We start from the raw sequence: 18,378 nt of genomic DNA, 5'->3' as shown, positions 1-18,378 counted from the left end.
CGCCACCATACACATACACACACCCCCTGCACACAATCTATAATTAGGCTCTAGTTTAAAATATATGCAGTCTAATGTGAGTAGCAAATAATAATATACCTCATCATCGGCCTGTCGCAACCGTGCAACAGCGTAGCGCCTCACTGTTGGATTGGTATAATGAGAGGATAGCAGTTCCAAGGAATCCTCTACATCCATCGGCTTCCATTTTCCCAGAAGTTCTAATGCCTGCTTGGCCTCCTGAGGTAGATCCCAATTAACACATTTCAAGAATTTTGTCAGAGCCTAAAAATCAGAAGAGTTTAAAATTAACAACAGCAGTCTATTACCTAGAATAGGGAAGGCCAAGGGTGAGGAAAGTTCCACTTGGTCTTGATGGTATTAGGGACAGAATCCTATGTAAACATTAAAGGGGGTTATACATACGATTCTAGAGAAGCACTGTGGGACAGAAAGTAGGAATGTACCCTGTACCTTTACATTTCCAGGCCAAACCACTTGTATTGCACTACAAGTTTTTTTAAATTTGTTGTGACTTTTCTTCATTTTGCTTTTGCTATTTTTAAACATGGCAAGCAAAAGAGTTAAGGCATGTCTTATGAACTTGAAAATGTCTCAGAGACAACCCTCATTTTACGACAATGCAACAGCAAACACTGCAAGCACTGAATGAAAACAGTCAGAGGCCAAGCAACCATAAACATTCCTACCACTGGCCTTACGTTTATATCACATCCCCAGAGCATGGTCATTGGCTTTCCTAGATGTTCACACATGAGGACTCAAAACAAAATGGAGGGACCAGCAATTAGCGTAATGGCTATGTCGCTGGACTCCCACGTAGTCGACCGCGGTTCCCGGACCCAGTGGCTTAAACTAATGCCAAGCGCGTGTGCGTGTGTGCGTGCGTGCCCAAGATCCCGAGAAGAGAATGGAGGAGAAGGGATTGCGGCATGGCCACCCCTGCTGGGGGGGGATTTCCTATTTTCTGTCTCTCTGTCTCTCTCTGTCTGTCTGGTGAGCACACGCGCCCTATAGCAAAAACCTCTCAAAAGAAAAAAAAATGGAGTAAATACAGCTGACCCTTGACCAACACAAGTTTAAACTGTGCATGTCCTCTTACACGCAGACTTTTTTCCAATAAATACATTGGAAAATACAGTATAGTACTATAAATGTATTTTCCTTTTGATTTTGTTAATGTTTTCTTTAGCTTACTTTATTGTGAATACAGTGTATAATACATATATGATACAAAACATGTTAATTGGCTACAGGCAAGGATTCTGGTAAGCAGTAGAATTTAGCAGTTAAATCTAGGGGGTAAAAGGTATATGTGGATTTTCACCAGAAGTGGGGGGAGGGTCAATGTCCCTAGACCTGCACTGTTTGAGGGTTAATTGTATTGTCTTTGAGGCAATCAAACAAAAACTCAAGAAAACATAAAAATAGACAACTGAGGGCTGGATGCAGGTGCAATATTTAAAACATGGTGCTCTATAAGACAGACTCACATGGGAGGTCTACAGCTTCACAGCTCAGAGTTCCCAGAGTACACCAAGTACATAGGAGGCCCTGACATAGGCCAGCTGGGGCCGGGAATGAAGGAGGATTGCAGCCTGCAGGCTTTGTCAGGGGTGCTATATCTCCTCTATCTCTCTCTTCTACTTATGGAATAAATAACTACACTTAAGAAAATGAATAAAGCAATTATTAAGTAGGTGCAAATGGATGGACAGGTGAAGAGGCATTTAAAAAAATGACAAAGTACAGAAACAGCAGCAAACAGCCTATGATTTACTTGGCAGGCTGTATGTAGCACCTTCCTAGAACCTCACTTCTCTAGACAGGCAGCATACTGAGGTTTTCATAAGACTAACAGTAAGCAGATTACTCCGAAGCATATCACTCATTGTTACATAAACAACAAATGTTCTTTTTTTTTTTTAATTAGAGAGATTTTTGCCATAGGGCAAGTGAGCTCACTGGAAAGACATTCTTTCAAGAAATGGTTCACACCAGTTTTCCAGAAAGTACAACTCCTATTGCCAGGTCTCCTTACAAGCAACACTTCTAGCTGAATCCAAAATGACTTCTTTCTCTTCCTTTATAGGTTTATCTGAATTATCCCTTGACAAGATAACTAAAAAAGCAAATACCTGCTCTGTCCAACTAAAACTTTTTAATTAGTAAACTAATCAAGCTTTCAAAAGGAAATCTACTTCAACAAAGCACAACTTCTAGTTAGTAATAACAAAAAATGAAGCTTTATGCCTATATCCTAACTTATCTTTGATTTTAAAAATTCAGAGGAAAACGGTATAATGAAGATGATCAAGTACAATGCTTCATTGTCTACAACCTCGACGATGGCCTAACTTAAAACTTAAAATGGTGAATGAGCTAAACCTTAGAATCCAAGTGCACTGAGTATCATAATATCTCCTATAGATTAATACATATCACTCCTGTCAATTATTTCCTAAATATTTCCTGAATTTCCCCTTAGCCTGATTCTCATTACATTGTATTATCTGGAGTTTGACACTAGCTAAGAGTCTCAATACCAGATTTTCTTTTTTAATCTTTTCAAAGAAACTTTTTTCCTTTTTCCTTTTTTTTTTTTTTTTTTTTGCTATAGGGCACATGCACTAGCCAGATTCAGTAAGAAATCACCTTTCAGGGGGGCATGGTCTGACTGCACCTCAATCCCTCTCCTTCATTCTCCTCTTGGGATTTTGGGCATGCACACACATGTGCCTGCCCAGTGTAATTTTCAAGCTGCCAAGTCTACGATTTGAACCATGGTCAACCATGTCGGAGTCCAACACCCTAATCACCACACCACCTGCTGGTCCATCACACAATGTAACTTCAGAGGTCCTATTTTCAACACAAATTTACCTTACAACATCAATGGTAAAAAGAGACTCAATATTTACTTGTGATTCGAGTAACTTTTTTTTTTTTTGCCAAAGGGCATGTTTGCTTGCCAGAGAGAGAGAGCGCGAGAGAGAAGGAGAGGGGGGAAACACCTCCATATGGGACATGGTCTTACTACGATCTCTTCTCCATTTCTCCATCTTGCCAGGATTTGGGGGAGGTCTACACATGTGCCTGGAATGTTCTTCAAGCTTCTAGAGCTATTATTAGAACCATAGTCAGCCATATAGGATCCAGCCCCCTTAATTACTATGCCCCTGACTGGACCTCAGTGACTAATTATTAACTTAGGCATCATATGCATAGACAGCTAAACAGATTTTGTTTTATTATTTGGCTATAAAGAACTAAAAGACAAAAATATCTTCATGTAACTTCTTCCTATTGGTGAGTTTCACTCTTTCAAGAGAATGATAGTAAGTTTAACCCCATATCATACTGACAACTTTTCTAATTTTTGAAGATGCCTTTAATAGTTATAGTGCAATTTCAGTTAGACAGTAGAGCTGCCCCAGTTTGTAAACACATAAACCCTGGATGTTCTTCCCAAACATTCCAAAGACACCTCTCATGACAAACCAAAATGCTATTTCATTAAACTCTCATTTTCCCCCTATGCTTCAGCCCAGTTAGCCTAGTTATATATAACTCTCTAACTCATCTCTAACTCATGTCTACAAGGCTTCCTTGGGCTCTTTACCAAAATAGTGGTATTTGCTTGTCAAAAACTCAACTTTTCCAGAAAGATTTCAGCAACTTTCAGCTCTTCCTTCAGAAGTTGGCTCAATTTGCGACCATCATTTAAATGACATCCTTCTAACTGCCAGATGTTACTGTGGGCATTTTTATCTCTACAATGGGAGTCTGCATTCCCAAGAATAGCTGTCCATTTCCTCTGCAGCTCCTGCATACCATTTAGTATAATGCGTACTCTCTCCAAACACAGCAAAGACTGTCCTACTAGCTTATTCCTAAGCTTTTATTTTTCACTTGTAAAAGGCTTTTCTTGTTTAAATGTGGAAACAAAGTAATTTCTTAAAAACTACAGTAAAAGGTTTTCCATTTCACAGCACATCAGCGGTCTTAATAGAAATGTGCAGACACATTCTTATTATAAGCAAATCTCAGAACATGCTGATGTATTTGGTTTAATAACTGAAACAATCTAATTCCTGGATTCTCAGATTTATATTTATTAGTAAGGTTTACAGAGGAAATTGCTAAGAAACTTAAGACACTGCACAAAGATTTTCACAACTTCATAATGCTAAATATCACAAATGTAAACAAAGAGGCAATAGAATGAAGACAAAATGAGAAGAATGAGCATGATAAGAAAAAGAACTTGAAGACAGCCATAATAATATAAATAATCAACCCCAGGTCTTTCAATGATGCTTTATTGGTCCATTTAATGATTCAGGATTTAAATGCAATTATAGCTCCTGAGCATCTACTGACATTTGGAGAGTTCAGGCTTTACAGCCAGGGTTATTTGTATATAAATCCTAATTCTGGACTCCATCAATTATAACTAAGTCACTTGGAACACATTATTGAACTTTTAAAAGATCTATCTCATAGGACTGTAGTGAAAAATAAGTAAGTTAATAATACAAAGTATTTAGAAGAGTGCCATATATATAACAAATACTTGATAAATGTTATTTATTATTCTCATTCTATTTCCATTGTGGAACTAATGTCAAATGCTAACTTAACAGGACTTATTACTATATTTTATATTAATAGCTGTAAGTATAAGAGAGAGAGCGCGAGAGAGAAGGAGACCTTATATATATATATATATATACACACACACACATATATATATATATATACACACACACACACACACACACACATATTTATTTACACATTTGTGTATATACATATTAGAGAGAGAGAGAGAAAGTGTGTATGCTTACAGGAAAGGGGAGAGAGTGGAGAGAGAAACTACTCCCCCAGTGGGGTGTGGTCATGCTGTAATCCCTTTTCCTTCATTTCTCATTCCATCAGGATTTTTTTTTTTTTTTTGAGAGGTTTTATCTTGGGCATGCATGCACATGTGCCTAGCATTGAGTTTAAGCTAACTTGAACCACGGTCGACTACATGGGAGTCCAGTGACATAGCCATTACTCTAACTGCTGGTCCCGAGAAAGCAAATACCAGGTCTGGGTCTTGAACCATGTGTGGGAGTCTGGCACCCTTAACCACTATGTTATCTGCCGGCCCCTCCATCAGGATTTTAACCATGCATGCACATATACACGGCATGTTTTTCAAGGTGACAGGTGGGAGTCTGGCACCCTTAACCACCATGTTATCTGCTGGCCCCTCCATCAGGATTTTAACCATGCATGCACATATACACGGCATGTTTTTCAAGGTGACAGGGCTGAGAGTTGAACTTTGATCGGTCATGTGGGCTCTGGCTCTCTTAACCACTGCACTACAAGGCCAGCCCCCTCTCTTAAAAGCTTGAAATCACCTTGCTGTTATCTCCTATTCTTAAAATAACAATTACTTTAGCACTGAAAATATTATATTTATTATACTTATTTCCAGTTTTACCATCTATCCAAATCAAACATTGGAAATGTCTAATTTGCTGTTCTTTTAATTCAAAATACTAAAATATGAAAACATTTTCTTAACGTTCGTTCTCTATCCACTTGCGATTTTTCCTTGTTTCAAGCACTTAGGCCTAACCCTTGGAGTTGATTCCAAGCCCACTTACTTGTATATTTTCCTCTCGTTCCTGTGCCCTACAACATTGTCCTCTAAATCAAATCTCACTTGTTAGGACATATTTTCCTGCTTTAGTGGTTTCCTGTAGCCAGTGAAATATGATTCCCAAGGGTAGAATTCAAATCTTATCATAATCTGAAACCACCTTTTCCATTTCACAATCCTTCATACAGACTTTATGTCTCCAGAACTTAAGAGCTTGCCTTACCCGTGAAAAATCATCACACACACACACACACACACACACAAAACCTACTGTCAAAATCTGCTCATACTTTAAGGGCAATTTTGCTCCATGAAACCTCATTCATACCTTCACATGATGGGACACTGATCTTGTCTTGCTCCACATTTCTATCATGTTAAGTACCAATATTTTTACCATGACAGTGACCCTTAGTCAATTACAATCCTATACGATCCCATTCTGATTGTGTGGCAATATACTTCCTTTAAAACAATTTTAATTTATATGAATATAGGAGCATGTTACCACAAAAGTCAGAGCCTTATATACTGCCGAGTCAAGAGTTGACAATAAATACTTGTTGAACTGTATTCATTTCTGCTTTGGCTCACCATCAATTTCTTGTCAGAGAGTCAAATATATTATTGTCCTTATGTCACTGTCTCAGAATTAGAATATTCAGTACATTGCTATTATCTTCACCCTATGGGGTTCCTCCTACTGCTTTTGTTCCCCCAGCATAATCAAAAGGCATAAAGTTAATATAATGGTTATTTTTAGCTAACATTTTTATAAGAATATAAAGCTAGTTTGAGAAAATATAATGCACACATTGTGGGTCCCACATTGTACCTGCTTTGAATTAGTATTATATACGATGAATTTAAAAATACTTCATAAATTTAAATCATTTGGAGGTTGGACAGTGACACAGTGGTAAAGCATAACCCTCTACAAGGCTGACCTACATGAGAAGGTTCAACGTTCACATCCAGAGACCTACCTATGTCCAGTACATGCATGCCCAAGATCTAAGGCTAGCTGAAGCTGGGCATAGACCGTGGCATAAAGACCCTGTTTAGGGGATGTTATCTCTCTGTCTCTGTCACTCTCTCATGGAAGAAATAAATTTAAAAAAATTTTAAATGGTTTTGCTGAACAACATAATTACTGTGAACTTCTAAGGTATAACAAGTCCAAATTAGAGGGTTTTTATCTGAAATAATAGGTCATTTAGTAAGAAGTAGATGGAATAACAAAATCTCACTTAAAAATAAAAAGAAAAACTTTGTAAGAACAAATTTCCTCCCATTTTTCTGGCCACCCTCTCTTTAGAAAAGCTTTTCAGTCTCAAGGCCCAAATACCAAATAACCTATATGACAATTTCTAAGAACCTGACACTGAAAGATTTTTTTTGTGTGTAAATAAATTAAGAGTGGGGTTACTAATGTATTTGTTTTCTGCAAAACCCATTTTAAATTATTTCAAGGATACAAATGTATTTCTGTAAATAAATCCCCTGATCATTTCAAGGCCAATATATATTTGCTTTACTCAAAGGTGCTTCCTAAACATTAAAAAATATCGTTCATTCTACTCTAGTGGCCATAGAATCCTATAATATGTCCTGAGAATTGAAGTTTCATCACCCACTTTTCAAAAACTTGAAATCAACTAGTTAAATGAAACTTGTCACACACTTTATATCACTTGAACATTTTATTTCTTTTGCGCATACCTAGAAGTAATTGAATTTCAGTGGGAAGTGACTACTTGTTTAAACAAACAATTTTTCTTGCAAGCCTTTCTATCTAAGAAAGTTCTGCTCTGTAAATCTTTTCAATGCTTCTTGAACCTACACGTTCTAACAGGTTTAATTCAATATCTTGCTGTATATTTTAGATGACATTGTGCTGCATTCAAGATGCAATTTCTGTGACCAAGGTTATTCTTCATTTAACATAGTATATAATACTAATTCAATTTTTTCATAAAATGCAAAATCATATACCTATTATTTCTGTTGATGAGTATGTCCTTTTGTTCAGTAATGAAGAAAATAACATTCAAAGGTACAGTAAAATTTAAATTCCTCTCTCATTCTTATTATGGATATAAAGAGAATAAACATGATTCATCTACAATTTCCCAAGGCATCAATAAACGATAAAAAAGAAAAGCTGAATAGTTAAGATGAGCTGTTACCAGATTTTTTACCTTTACTTTAAAAACTAGGAAATACAATTGGTTGAGAAAAAACAAGTTAAAATAAAGACCATCATAGGAGACTGTAAAAAACAATTCATTCACTCCCAAATAACTACATAATGTAATAGCTGGCTTTCTTCTTTCATTCATTCATTCATTCATTCATTTATTTATTTATTTGCTTTTCTTCTTTGCCAGTGAGTACATGTGCTTCCTGGAGAGAGCTTCAGAGAAAGAGCTGATGGTGGGGATTGGGATGTGGGGGCAAGAAATCAGATCTCATGGGACGAAGTCACACAGTAATCCCTTCTTCGTTTTTCCTTCTGAGAATTTGGGTTCACACGGACACATGCCCAGCATGTTTTCCAAGCCACCAGGTCTGGGATTCAAATGTTGTAGCCACCCATCTAAGATCCAGCTGCCTTAACTACCACATCACTGACTGGCCCTAGATATTACATTTTCCTGACGCTTTTATGCTCTGACCCTAGTGCATTTCGAAATTCCCACAAAGGTTGTTGCACAAATTCATGCAGAAGTCATTTTTCTATGACTGCGCTAACTCCCTTGTCATCTAACTCATAATAAATGTGAGGCTGCATTTGTGATTTTGCACAGATTCCTTACTCTTTCTAAGGCTGAAGATTTTTGGTCTGTAGAATAGTGACAATAACATGTACAATGGGGGTTGTTGTAGGATTTAAGATTCCTGGCATACAGCAGCAGTTTCATAAATGCTAGCTATCATTTTTATACCTTAAGAGTTGGTCCTTGACCCTTTGTTCTAAGAACTTAAGACTTTATTTTTAAGGTTTTTGCCATGGGATGCATACACTCACTAGAAAGAGACAGAAAGAAACAAGAGTAAGAAAGTGAGAAATCATCCCCCTCTGCCCTGCCCTGGGACATGGCTGGGCTGTAATTCCTTCTTCCACTTTGCTCCTGGATTTTGGGCATGCACACATGCACACACACACACACACACACACACACACACACAGCTGGAGTGATTTTCAAGCTGCCAGGTCCAAAACTTGGACTATTGTAAGGATAAGAAGAGACTTAAAGGTAACCATTATCTAATTATTTCATTTTACTATGAGAAATTAAAGCTTAGGGGAACCAGCAGTTAGCGTAATGGCTATGTCGCTGGACTCCCACGTAGTCGACCGCAGTTCATGTCCTGGACCCTGTGGCTTAAAACTCACGCCGGGCGCATGTGCATGCGTGCCCAAGATCCCGAGAGGAGAATGGAGGAGAAGGGATTGCAGCGTGACCATCCCCCCTGGGAGGTGATTTCTCGCTTTCTGTCTCTGTGTCTCTCTCTGTCTGGTGAGCACACGCACCTTATAGCAAAAACCTCTCCAAAAAAAAGAAAAAAAAAAAAGAAAGAAATTAAAGATTAGTAAGGTGAAGTGATTTGACTGCAGTTAAAAAGTTTCTTAGTAACAATAACACCCAAACCCAGTCTTCTATCTCTAGTCTAGTACTGACTACTTCATCACAATTTTCTCTGCAGAAGATTTACCCATTCTCTATGGTTTCATTATGGAAAGCAAATATCTAGCAATCTACTTGCATTATCTTATCTGTAAAAGAGTCATTGTCATTAGAAAAATAAAACCACACTTGCAAAGTAATTTGCCTCACCTCGCTTATAAGTTGTAGTGCTAGAAAACAAACTCAAGTCTTTCGATCTGTTCAGACATTGTTTATGCATCAACAAACAGGTACATGTATCTTTGTGTGTACCCCTTTGCCATTTTTTAAAAATGGAGTTTCATATATATATATTCCTCTGTAACTTTTATTTTAAGTTGACAACAATTCTATTATTTCCATGGCAGTTTTACTTCATCTTTACCATTAGTAACAAAGTTTATAGATAAATCTGATATATGAAAATATTCAAGATATTTACCTTTTCTTGGTTAGTTAGGTAATATCTAAACTTCCAAACCAGATCTTGTTCTTCATATGTAAGTTGCTTGGTTGGTGGATAACTCACAATAATCTACAATGAAGAAAAAAATAAATAACTATCTTGTTAAATATACATTTCCTATATATTTCCATTTTACTTATAATTCCTCGTTTAAGTATTTCTATAAAATTATACAAGAAGGAGAATGCATATCTAGCCATTTAAGACTTAAATTTATTGTGCTTATTCATTAAAAATAATATTATTAGGTTGTAAGGAGGAAAAAAAACCATGAAAGTTAAATCTCATATAAAAGCACATAATTACAGAGCCCATTCAATTCAACCAAAAGCAAAACAAACCAAAATACCAATGCTGTCCACTGAAAAAAGGAAAAAAACAAACTATTATCAAGTAAACTTGAACAATGATGCATGTGTACACACCAAGTCCTCTCTCAGGCAACACGTTAGGACCAGTTACTAAGCATAGTAAGTTAAAGTACATACGAGTTAAAGCTGTGTATCCAAACCTCATAAATCTAGAGAAAGCCCACAAATGACAATAAAATTATAGATATATGATATTGTTGAAATTATGTAGGGTTCATTGACATGGAAAAAAGGTGCATCTAAATCATTTTAAATAAAGTGATATTATATTGATTACAACCAATGTACCAATTTAATTATTTTTATATTAATATTTTATAAATTCTCTTACATTTAGCTGATCTCTTGTGGCAGCATTGGGTTTGAGATCGTGATCAGAGGGTCCACTTCTTAAACTTCGGGCAAGTTTGTGGTGTTTGCTCTCAACTAAGTTCTCCTACAAATTATTTTAAAATATATTGAGAATTTAAACTTCACAAAAATAAAATTTCAATTACCAGTCAGTAACATAAAAATGAGTAGTTAGATAGATAGGACTAATTTACAATACTTAGCATTTTACTCTGGTACAACTTAGTCCTTTATGTCTTTTTTTTTTTTTTTTTTTAGGTTTTTGCAACAGGACATATGCAATTGACAGTGAGACAGGGCACGGGGGTAGTGAGAAATTACTTCCCAGGGGCAATAACCATGCCATAATCCCTTCTCCATTCTCCTCTCAGGATTCTGGGCACAAACATACACAAGTCCAGTGTGATTTTCATGTTACCATGTCTAGGACTTGAACTTTGGTTACCCACGTGGGACTCCATCACTATGCCCCTTGACGGCCCAAACGTTCATGCCATCATTCCTTCTCCATTTCCATTTTTCCTTTCATGATTTTGGGTACACATGCACATATGATGGGTATATTTTTCAAGCCACCAGTTCCAGTACTTGAACAGCACAGTAACCAAGTGGGATCCAGTCACTTGAACTATCAGGCTACCAGCTCTGGCCTGGCTCTTTAATTTAAGAAAAAAACAAAACTTTTTTTTTCTCTCCTATAGGATGCATATGTACACCAGACAGAGAGAAAAAGAGATACAATAAGAGGGAAAATGAGAAAACACATCCTTGGGGGATGGCCACACCACAATCCCTTATCCTTCATTCTCTTCCTGGGATTTTCAGGCATATACACACACAAGTGCCTGGTGTGATTTTTACAACACCAGGCCTGGGTCTCCAATTGCACTTGGCCATGTAGGAGTCCACCACCTTAACCACTATGTCGCCTGCTGGCCCCAGGCACTTTAATTTTTAATAGTTCTTTATAGACAGATGGCCCTCTGAATCTACAGATTCTTAATCTGTGGATTCAACCAACTGATGACCAAAAATATTTGTTAAAAAAAAAAAGAAATAACAATTCAACAATATAAAATAATGAAAAAAATCAACATAGTGTAATTATTTGCAAAGCATTTACATTGTATTAGGTATCATAAGTAATTTAGAGATGACTTAAAATATACAGGAGGTATGCAAAGGGTTTTACGCAATGTTAAACCACTTTACGTAAGTGAATTATGTATCCTTAAATTGTGGCAATATCAGAGGAGAGTGCTAGAACCAGTTCACCAAGGATATTCAGGGATGACTGCATCAGCCTTTGTTTCTAATACACTTGGCAAGTATGATCTCTCAGCCTTTCAACTGTTTTTTGGCTTTGTTAGTAGCTTTCTACCATACAATTTTTCAATGTAGTCATTTTTATCAATCACTTCTACTTTTTCTGGATGTTGAGTCATGATCAGAAGGCCTTTCTTTCCCTATACTCAAGAGTTAGCTACTAATATGATTTTTTTCAGTTTTAAATACTTAGTTTTCTGACTAAGAGACTGCTACTCAGAGGCTGAGACTGCATGGGAGGCCTGAGTGTAATTCCTAGTAGCACAGACCTGCAATCCTAGCTATCTAGGAGGCTGGAACAGGAGAACCACAACATAGAAAGACCATATCAAAAATATCTCAATTTATGGGAGCCAGCAGTTAGCGTAATGGCTATGTCACTGGATTCCCATGTAGTCGGCCGCGGTTCGTGTCCCGGACCCGGTGGCTTAAAACTCACGCCAGGTGCGTGTGTGTGCGTGCCCAAGATCCCGAGAGGAGAATGGAGGAGAAAGGATTGCGGTGTGACCATCCCCTCTGGGGGATGATTTCTTGCTTTCTGTCTCTCTGTCTCTCTCTGTCTATCTGGCGAGCGCACACATCCTGTACCGAAAACCTCTCCAAAAAAAAAAAAAAAAAATCTCAATTTTACTTTTATTAAAACAAAATAAAATAAAACAGAAAATTTACACATTTTACGTCATGACTTTCCCGATGACCCAAGAGATTACTGATCTGCTTAGAATTCTTCCTTATATATGGTGTAAAGTATGGATCTAATTATACTTTTTCCATTTGGCTAATTCCATTCCCCAGCACTAAGCTCCAGGGATGAAATACCACCTTAACCATACACTAAATTTCCCTAAATACTAGGAAGTATTACTGGGGTTTTTATTCTGTTCTACTACCAGTCTTTCTATACATGCAATGTGTCAGTACCACACTGTAATTATAGACTTAAGGTCTGTTTTTTTGCCTGGACATGTATACAGGTTCAGTGCCAGTCAAATTACCAAGTTAAAATATATTCTTCCATTTAGTAAATATCAAAAGCTAAAAGCAGGATTGAATTTTTCAGCATGGTGAGGGTGATAAGGACAGTTTCCTTTTTGTATTTTATTTTTTGCTCACTTTCATTGAAAAATTAAAGAATTTAGTAAAGGCCCTCATTCTTTGTTTTCTAAGTTATAGCATCTACACGTGCCATAATGGTTAAGGCAACTAGTTCCCTAATGGCCAACTATGTGGTTCCAGTCCTAGATCTAGCAGCTTGAAAACCACGACTGGTACGGATGTGAGCATGCCCAAAAATCACAAGAGAAGAATGGTGGAGAAGGGAATGCTGTGTGCCCACCCTCCTGGGAGGTGATTTTTCACTTTCCCTCCCTGTCTCTCTTTGGTGAGTACAAGTGCCCTATAACAGCAACAACAAAAATTTAATCATCTGTAATACAAAAATGAATTAAAACAGTTCTAACTGTTGAAGGACATATTCTTTAAAAAATAAGCTAAACAGAAAGACAACTAATTTACCTGACATTCTGGTAGGCATTACACATAAGTGACACCTATGATCCCAACATGACAAGACTTGTTTATGCTCAACCATTTTGAAAGTAAACCTGAGAGTACATGCATCCCTGTGTTTTGAAAATCCTGAACACAAATTATAATTTAATTTTATACTGAAACCTCTGTATCAATTTTAGATATATTAACTCAATTTTACTAAGCTATGCATAACAATTATGATGGTACTCTGAATGCTGGTTTCTACAAAATCCTTGAGTCTTTTTCCTAACTATTTTACTCTACATTTTCCCCCTTATCTCTCCCTTTGATGTTAAACCATCAGCCATTACACTTCCTCCTGTCTTAAGGATTCACTGAGTCAGGATGCTTTCATTGTCCATTGTGTTACTTCTAATCTTCTCTGCTCTGATCAAGAAGGTAAATAATTTAATTAGAGATCCTTAAAATGAGAATAAAAAGACTCAGAATGATATGAATTAGTTTTTACTGTAAAATTCCCAATATCTATTGTGCTTGCAAGATGATCTTTTTTGGCTAGAACTTTTTAAACTTAAAGTTATCTAATTAAATTTCTATTATAAAGTAGGAATTTTTACTCTTTCACAACCCTGAGATCTAACTCAAAAATTCATTAACGGATGGATATCCAACTGTCATTTAAGTCACTATGTTCCACACTGAACAGTTTTAGTGCTGCAGTCATTTTTCTTATTTTACAACAAAATTGGTCTCCCTAGAGTTTTTGTTCATCAATTTAAACTACAGGATCTTTTAGTTTTAAACAAAATTTGCCTTTTGTATGATGACAATCTTTCACATTTCACTTTTACCTGCTGAAATTCTCATTTCAAGACTACATTCCCTTGTTCTTTTGACAATTCATGTGAAATAGCTGCGCAGTCCTATAATACCATGACTGTAGATTTAAGATGTCAATCAGTATTTTTTAAAAAGTTCCATCTGAATCTGATTCCAGATAGCTCAAGTGAATTTACGAATCACTTATAGATAACTAAGGTGGTTACACATTTCTTTTTTAAAAGAAATGCATATACTGTACATCCAAACCACAATCATTCTGGAGAAAACTACTTTCTAAAAAATTTGCACAATAACTTACCATAGACATTTGAGGGTCAGGAACTTTCACTAATTCAAAGCTTGTTAAAATGGGAGATGACTCATCACCATCCTAGATTACAGTGCAGGCATTTAAAGAGGGGAAAAAAAGAAAAGTTAAACAAGTAATAAGAAACAATATAGGATGTTACAGTCTTAAATCTACAGTCATGGTATTATAGGACTGCGCAGCTATTTCACATGAATTGTCAAAAGAACAAGGGAATGTAGTCTTGAAATGAGAATTTCAGCAGGTAAAAGTGAAATGTGAAAGATTGTCATCATACAAAAGGCAAATTTTGTTTAAAACTAGTCCAATGTCTTTAATTCTACTTAATGAACATTAAATAATTTTGAAATTCCCTTTAAACAATTTTTTTCTTTGTTCTTGATAGAGTACGTACACATGCTTGTGAGACAGTGATAAACAGAAACAGAAAGAAAAAGATGTGCACCCTACACAGAATCTGGCTGTGCTGTGCTCTTCTATCTTCAGTTCTCTACTTCCTAGACACTTATCTGTATCTGGAATGTTTCAGGCTGACTGGGTGGGGGTAGGGATTTGAACCATGGTCACAGTGCGGGATCTGGCTTTCTGTGGATAGTGCATCATACCTCTGCACCACTGAGGCAGCCCTAACATTCCTCCATTTAAAAACAATTCCTATAATCTCTTAAATGTATTATAAAATACATACCCATTTTTTACTTCTGTTGTGGATAAGGTATTTAGAGAAAAAAAAATCTGATAAAAATTTTTATTACAGCTTTAGACATATTAGATCTAGAATTTAGTAACTGTTTTTGATTGTTCTTTTGTTTTTGTTTTTGTTTTTTAAGACTTCATTCATAATGGTAGTAGATAAAAAGAAAATCCTAATTTAGAACAAGAAATCACAAAGTGTGATTAAAACATGGTACAATGAATGAGATGCATCATTTCAAAAAACTAAGAGGATGTTTGTAACTTTTCAAAGTATCATAATTGAGATACATTCAAACCAGCAGACATTTAAGTGTGGGGTTAGTGTAACTCAAATTTATACACAGCTCAAGATGCAGCAACACTGCTTCTCTAAAAGACACCTGCTCAACACAATGCAAATTGAACAAGAAGAATCAACCAATTCTTAAGGATAAGGAACAAGCTTTTTTTTTTTTTTTTTTAGAATTATCATTTTTGAAGTAGTTAGCTTTTATTTGTGTTCAATTCATGAAAAAAGGTAATTCAGCATAATAAATGTCACTGCCATAAAATATAATGGAAAAGGCAAAGTTAATTAAAGGCAAAATTCATTTCCTTAGGATCATATACTTAAGTAAGCATCGAGCTTTTCTGTCAATTTCCAAATGCTAGTATGCTTTCAATTTTAGATCTGTGTAACAAAATCAGGAGAGACTGATAGAGGGAAAGCATTGTGACTTTACTTTAGTTCAGTAATTGAGTCTTACAGAATACCACAAATTCCCACAGCCGTTGTTTAACAGGCTTGTTCTCAGTCACAACACCAGAAAACACATTTATCAGCCCAACTGTGACAAGTAATCTTCACTAAGGCTATCTGTCACACAAGACAGGTGACAAGAAAGTCTATTTCCATTAGATTCAATACACTGGCCCAGCAATCTTTACACTAAGTGGAAATATGACAGCGTGGGTAGACAGGCATTAATTTATGAGCAATTTTCAGGAAGCAGTAGAAAGGGGTCAAGAACCCTCTCAAAAATACTTGAAATTCTTCTAATCTCTATTCTGTTATTATTTCATCTATTATCAAAGCTGTCTTTCAAAAAATACTTCTTGTCTCTGATATTCAAAAGTACCACCTCCATTAGCACGTTTTTGCAGTATAAGCTCTTCATGGACAGGAAATATTGCTTTTAATAAAATTACGCATTGTAGAAATGTGAAATATTAAATATTATTAAAATGCATTGGTGACAAAACAATTTTACTCACCTAAATTTTCTTTTCTATTTGACATATTTTTCTAGTAAATTAATAAACAATGTTATATCTATCTTCCTATCTTTTTTTCCTAGTGAGTATTACTTCTAAAATAAAAAGATGAAACAAAGTAACTTTTCCTAACTTTTCACTAAAAAGAAAAGGATACAAACTAAAGAAAAAAAGTTATTTTTAAAAATGCCACAAGAATGGTCTTAAATTAACTATGCAAACCTTAAATTTTTTTTTTTTAATGAGTAATAGTCTTTATTCTTCCATTAAAATTCCCTAACTCATGTTTTGCCATTTTCTGTATCCTTTATAGGATTCAGTGTAGTTGAGATGGACTACCAATTTCTTTCTAACAGATCTAACAGTGATTTTGCTTATTTTAGTTAACTTACATGAGTAGTAGGAATACAGACATTAGTCTCAGTCTAAGGAAGTAGAATCCAGACAAGACAAATCTGCTGTGCTATTTTTGCCACATAGATAATCCTCAGGGTTTTTTCTAAATCTTTATTATTAAAACATTTCAGGTAGTCATTTATATTTATAAAAGTATATGCATTTCAAGCCAGCTGGTCATGGTGGCTAGGTGGCTGGATCTCATATGGCCAACTGTGCAGATGAATCCTGGACTCAGTGATCTGAAAAACATGCTGAGTACATGAGCATGTGTACCCAAATTCCTGAGAGAAGAAGAGAAGAGAAGAAATTTTGGCACGGCTACCTCCCTGAGGAATGTTTCTCTCTTTTTCACTCTCTCTAAGTCTCTCTCTAGTGAGCGTACATGCCCTATCACAAATTAAAATAATTTTTTAGAAGTATATATACATATATATAGTATTTTATAAATCAGTTGTGACAGCTTTAACAACATTACAGTGTAAACGTAATTCAATGCTGCTTCTAATAAATAAATACACTGTACGTAAGTTTAGTTACATGCTAAAAAAATTAAACTATTATATTATATATCAAAAGCCTGTGCTCACTGCATGGATTTAAACACTTAACTATTCTTACAATCACTGAAGATTCCTGGTTTATCTGGTCTTACACTACGCATACAATTAATTAGTACTTAAAGCACCTTTGACAAACACATCAGATACTTTTTAGGTAGCTACATAGTGAACACAGATCTACTTTTTTCATATAAAGAGCAAATCAGAGGGAATCCATAGCTGTGTGCTTATTACCTAGCCTAACGGTAACATGGCTTTCCTAACTTTAGAAATATTATCTAAATAAGTGCTCATTTATGAAGGCTTTCATTAGCATACTTATGTTAGGGCATGTAACAGTACAACACATAATAGTAATTCCTCCTTATCTATGGTTTTGCTTTGCAGTTTCAGCTACCCACAGTTGACTGTGGTCTAAGAAAAGATGAGTACAATACAGTAAAATAATCTGAGAGAAAGAGAAATATCACATACACAGTATGTTGCAATTGTTCTTTTTTACTATTAGTCTCTCACTGTGCCTAATTTATAAACTAAACTTTATCAAAAGCATGTATGTATAGGCAAATCATAGCACGTATAAGGTCTAGTACTACCGCACCCACTAGAGGCCTTGGCACATACCCCACATACCCCCCCATGAATAAGAGGGACTACTGTGCATATACTCAAACCCTTGACTTTCAATAGCTTACGACTTGAAAAATATAATTTCCCTTTTTCACTTTTCAAAGGAGTAACTGTAAATAAAGCTATCACTTTAGTGTCCTACTTGCCAATTTGAAGAACAATTAATCAAAAAGTTTTTAATCACTTGCATACTTATTGAATTCTGAACCCAGAACTGCATTACATGAATGATCGGCTTTTGTAATCTTGTTGTAGCTGTATGATTTGATTTGTGTATACATAAACAGCTGCTGCTGACAGCTGTCTGCTGCTATCCTACAACCAAATAAT

At 35.8% G+C, this 18,378-nt stretch overlaps 1 protein-coding gene across 1 annotated transcript in view; it reads right to left on the bottom strand.

Annotated features, from left to right (window-relative positions):
* The window catches only part of PIK3C3 (phosphatidylinositol 3-kinase catalytic subunit type 3), a 144,680-nt gene that overhangs the window by 85,813 nt on the left and 40,489 nt on the right, over positions 1-18,378 (bottom strand). Inside the window, exons 7-10 of the mRNA XM_006144396.3 lie at positions 14,501-14,572; positions 10,520-10,624; positions 9,794-9,886; positions 100-285 (exon numbers count right to left, since the gene is read on the bottom strand). Coding sequence (XP_006144458.1) covers positions 100-285; positions 9,794-9,886; positions 10,520-10,624; positions 14,501-14,572 — 456 coding nt within the window. The remainder of the gene's footprint in view (positions 1-99; positions 286-9,793; positions 9,887-10,519; positions 10,625-14,500; positions 14,573-18,378) is intronic.

Source organism: Tupaia chinensis, unplaced genomic scaffold (genome assembly GCF_000334495.1).
Source record: "Tupaia chinensis unplaced genomic scaffold, TupChi_1.0 Scaffold000119_1, whole genome shotgun sequence".
Classification (NCBI taxonomy): domain Eukaryota; kingdom Metazoa; phylum Chordata; class Mammalia; order Scandentia; family Tupaiidae; genus Tupaia; species Tupaia belangeri.
The sequence above is the reverse complement of the archived record's forward strand: the minus strand, read 5'-3'. Positions and strand labels throughout refer to the sequence as shown.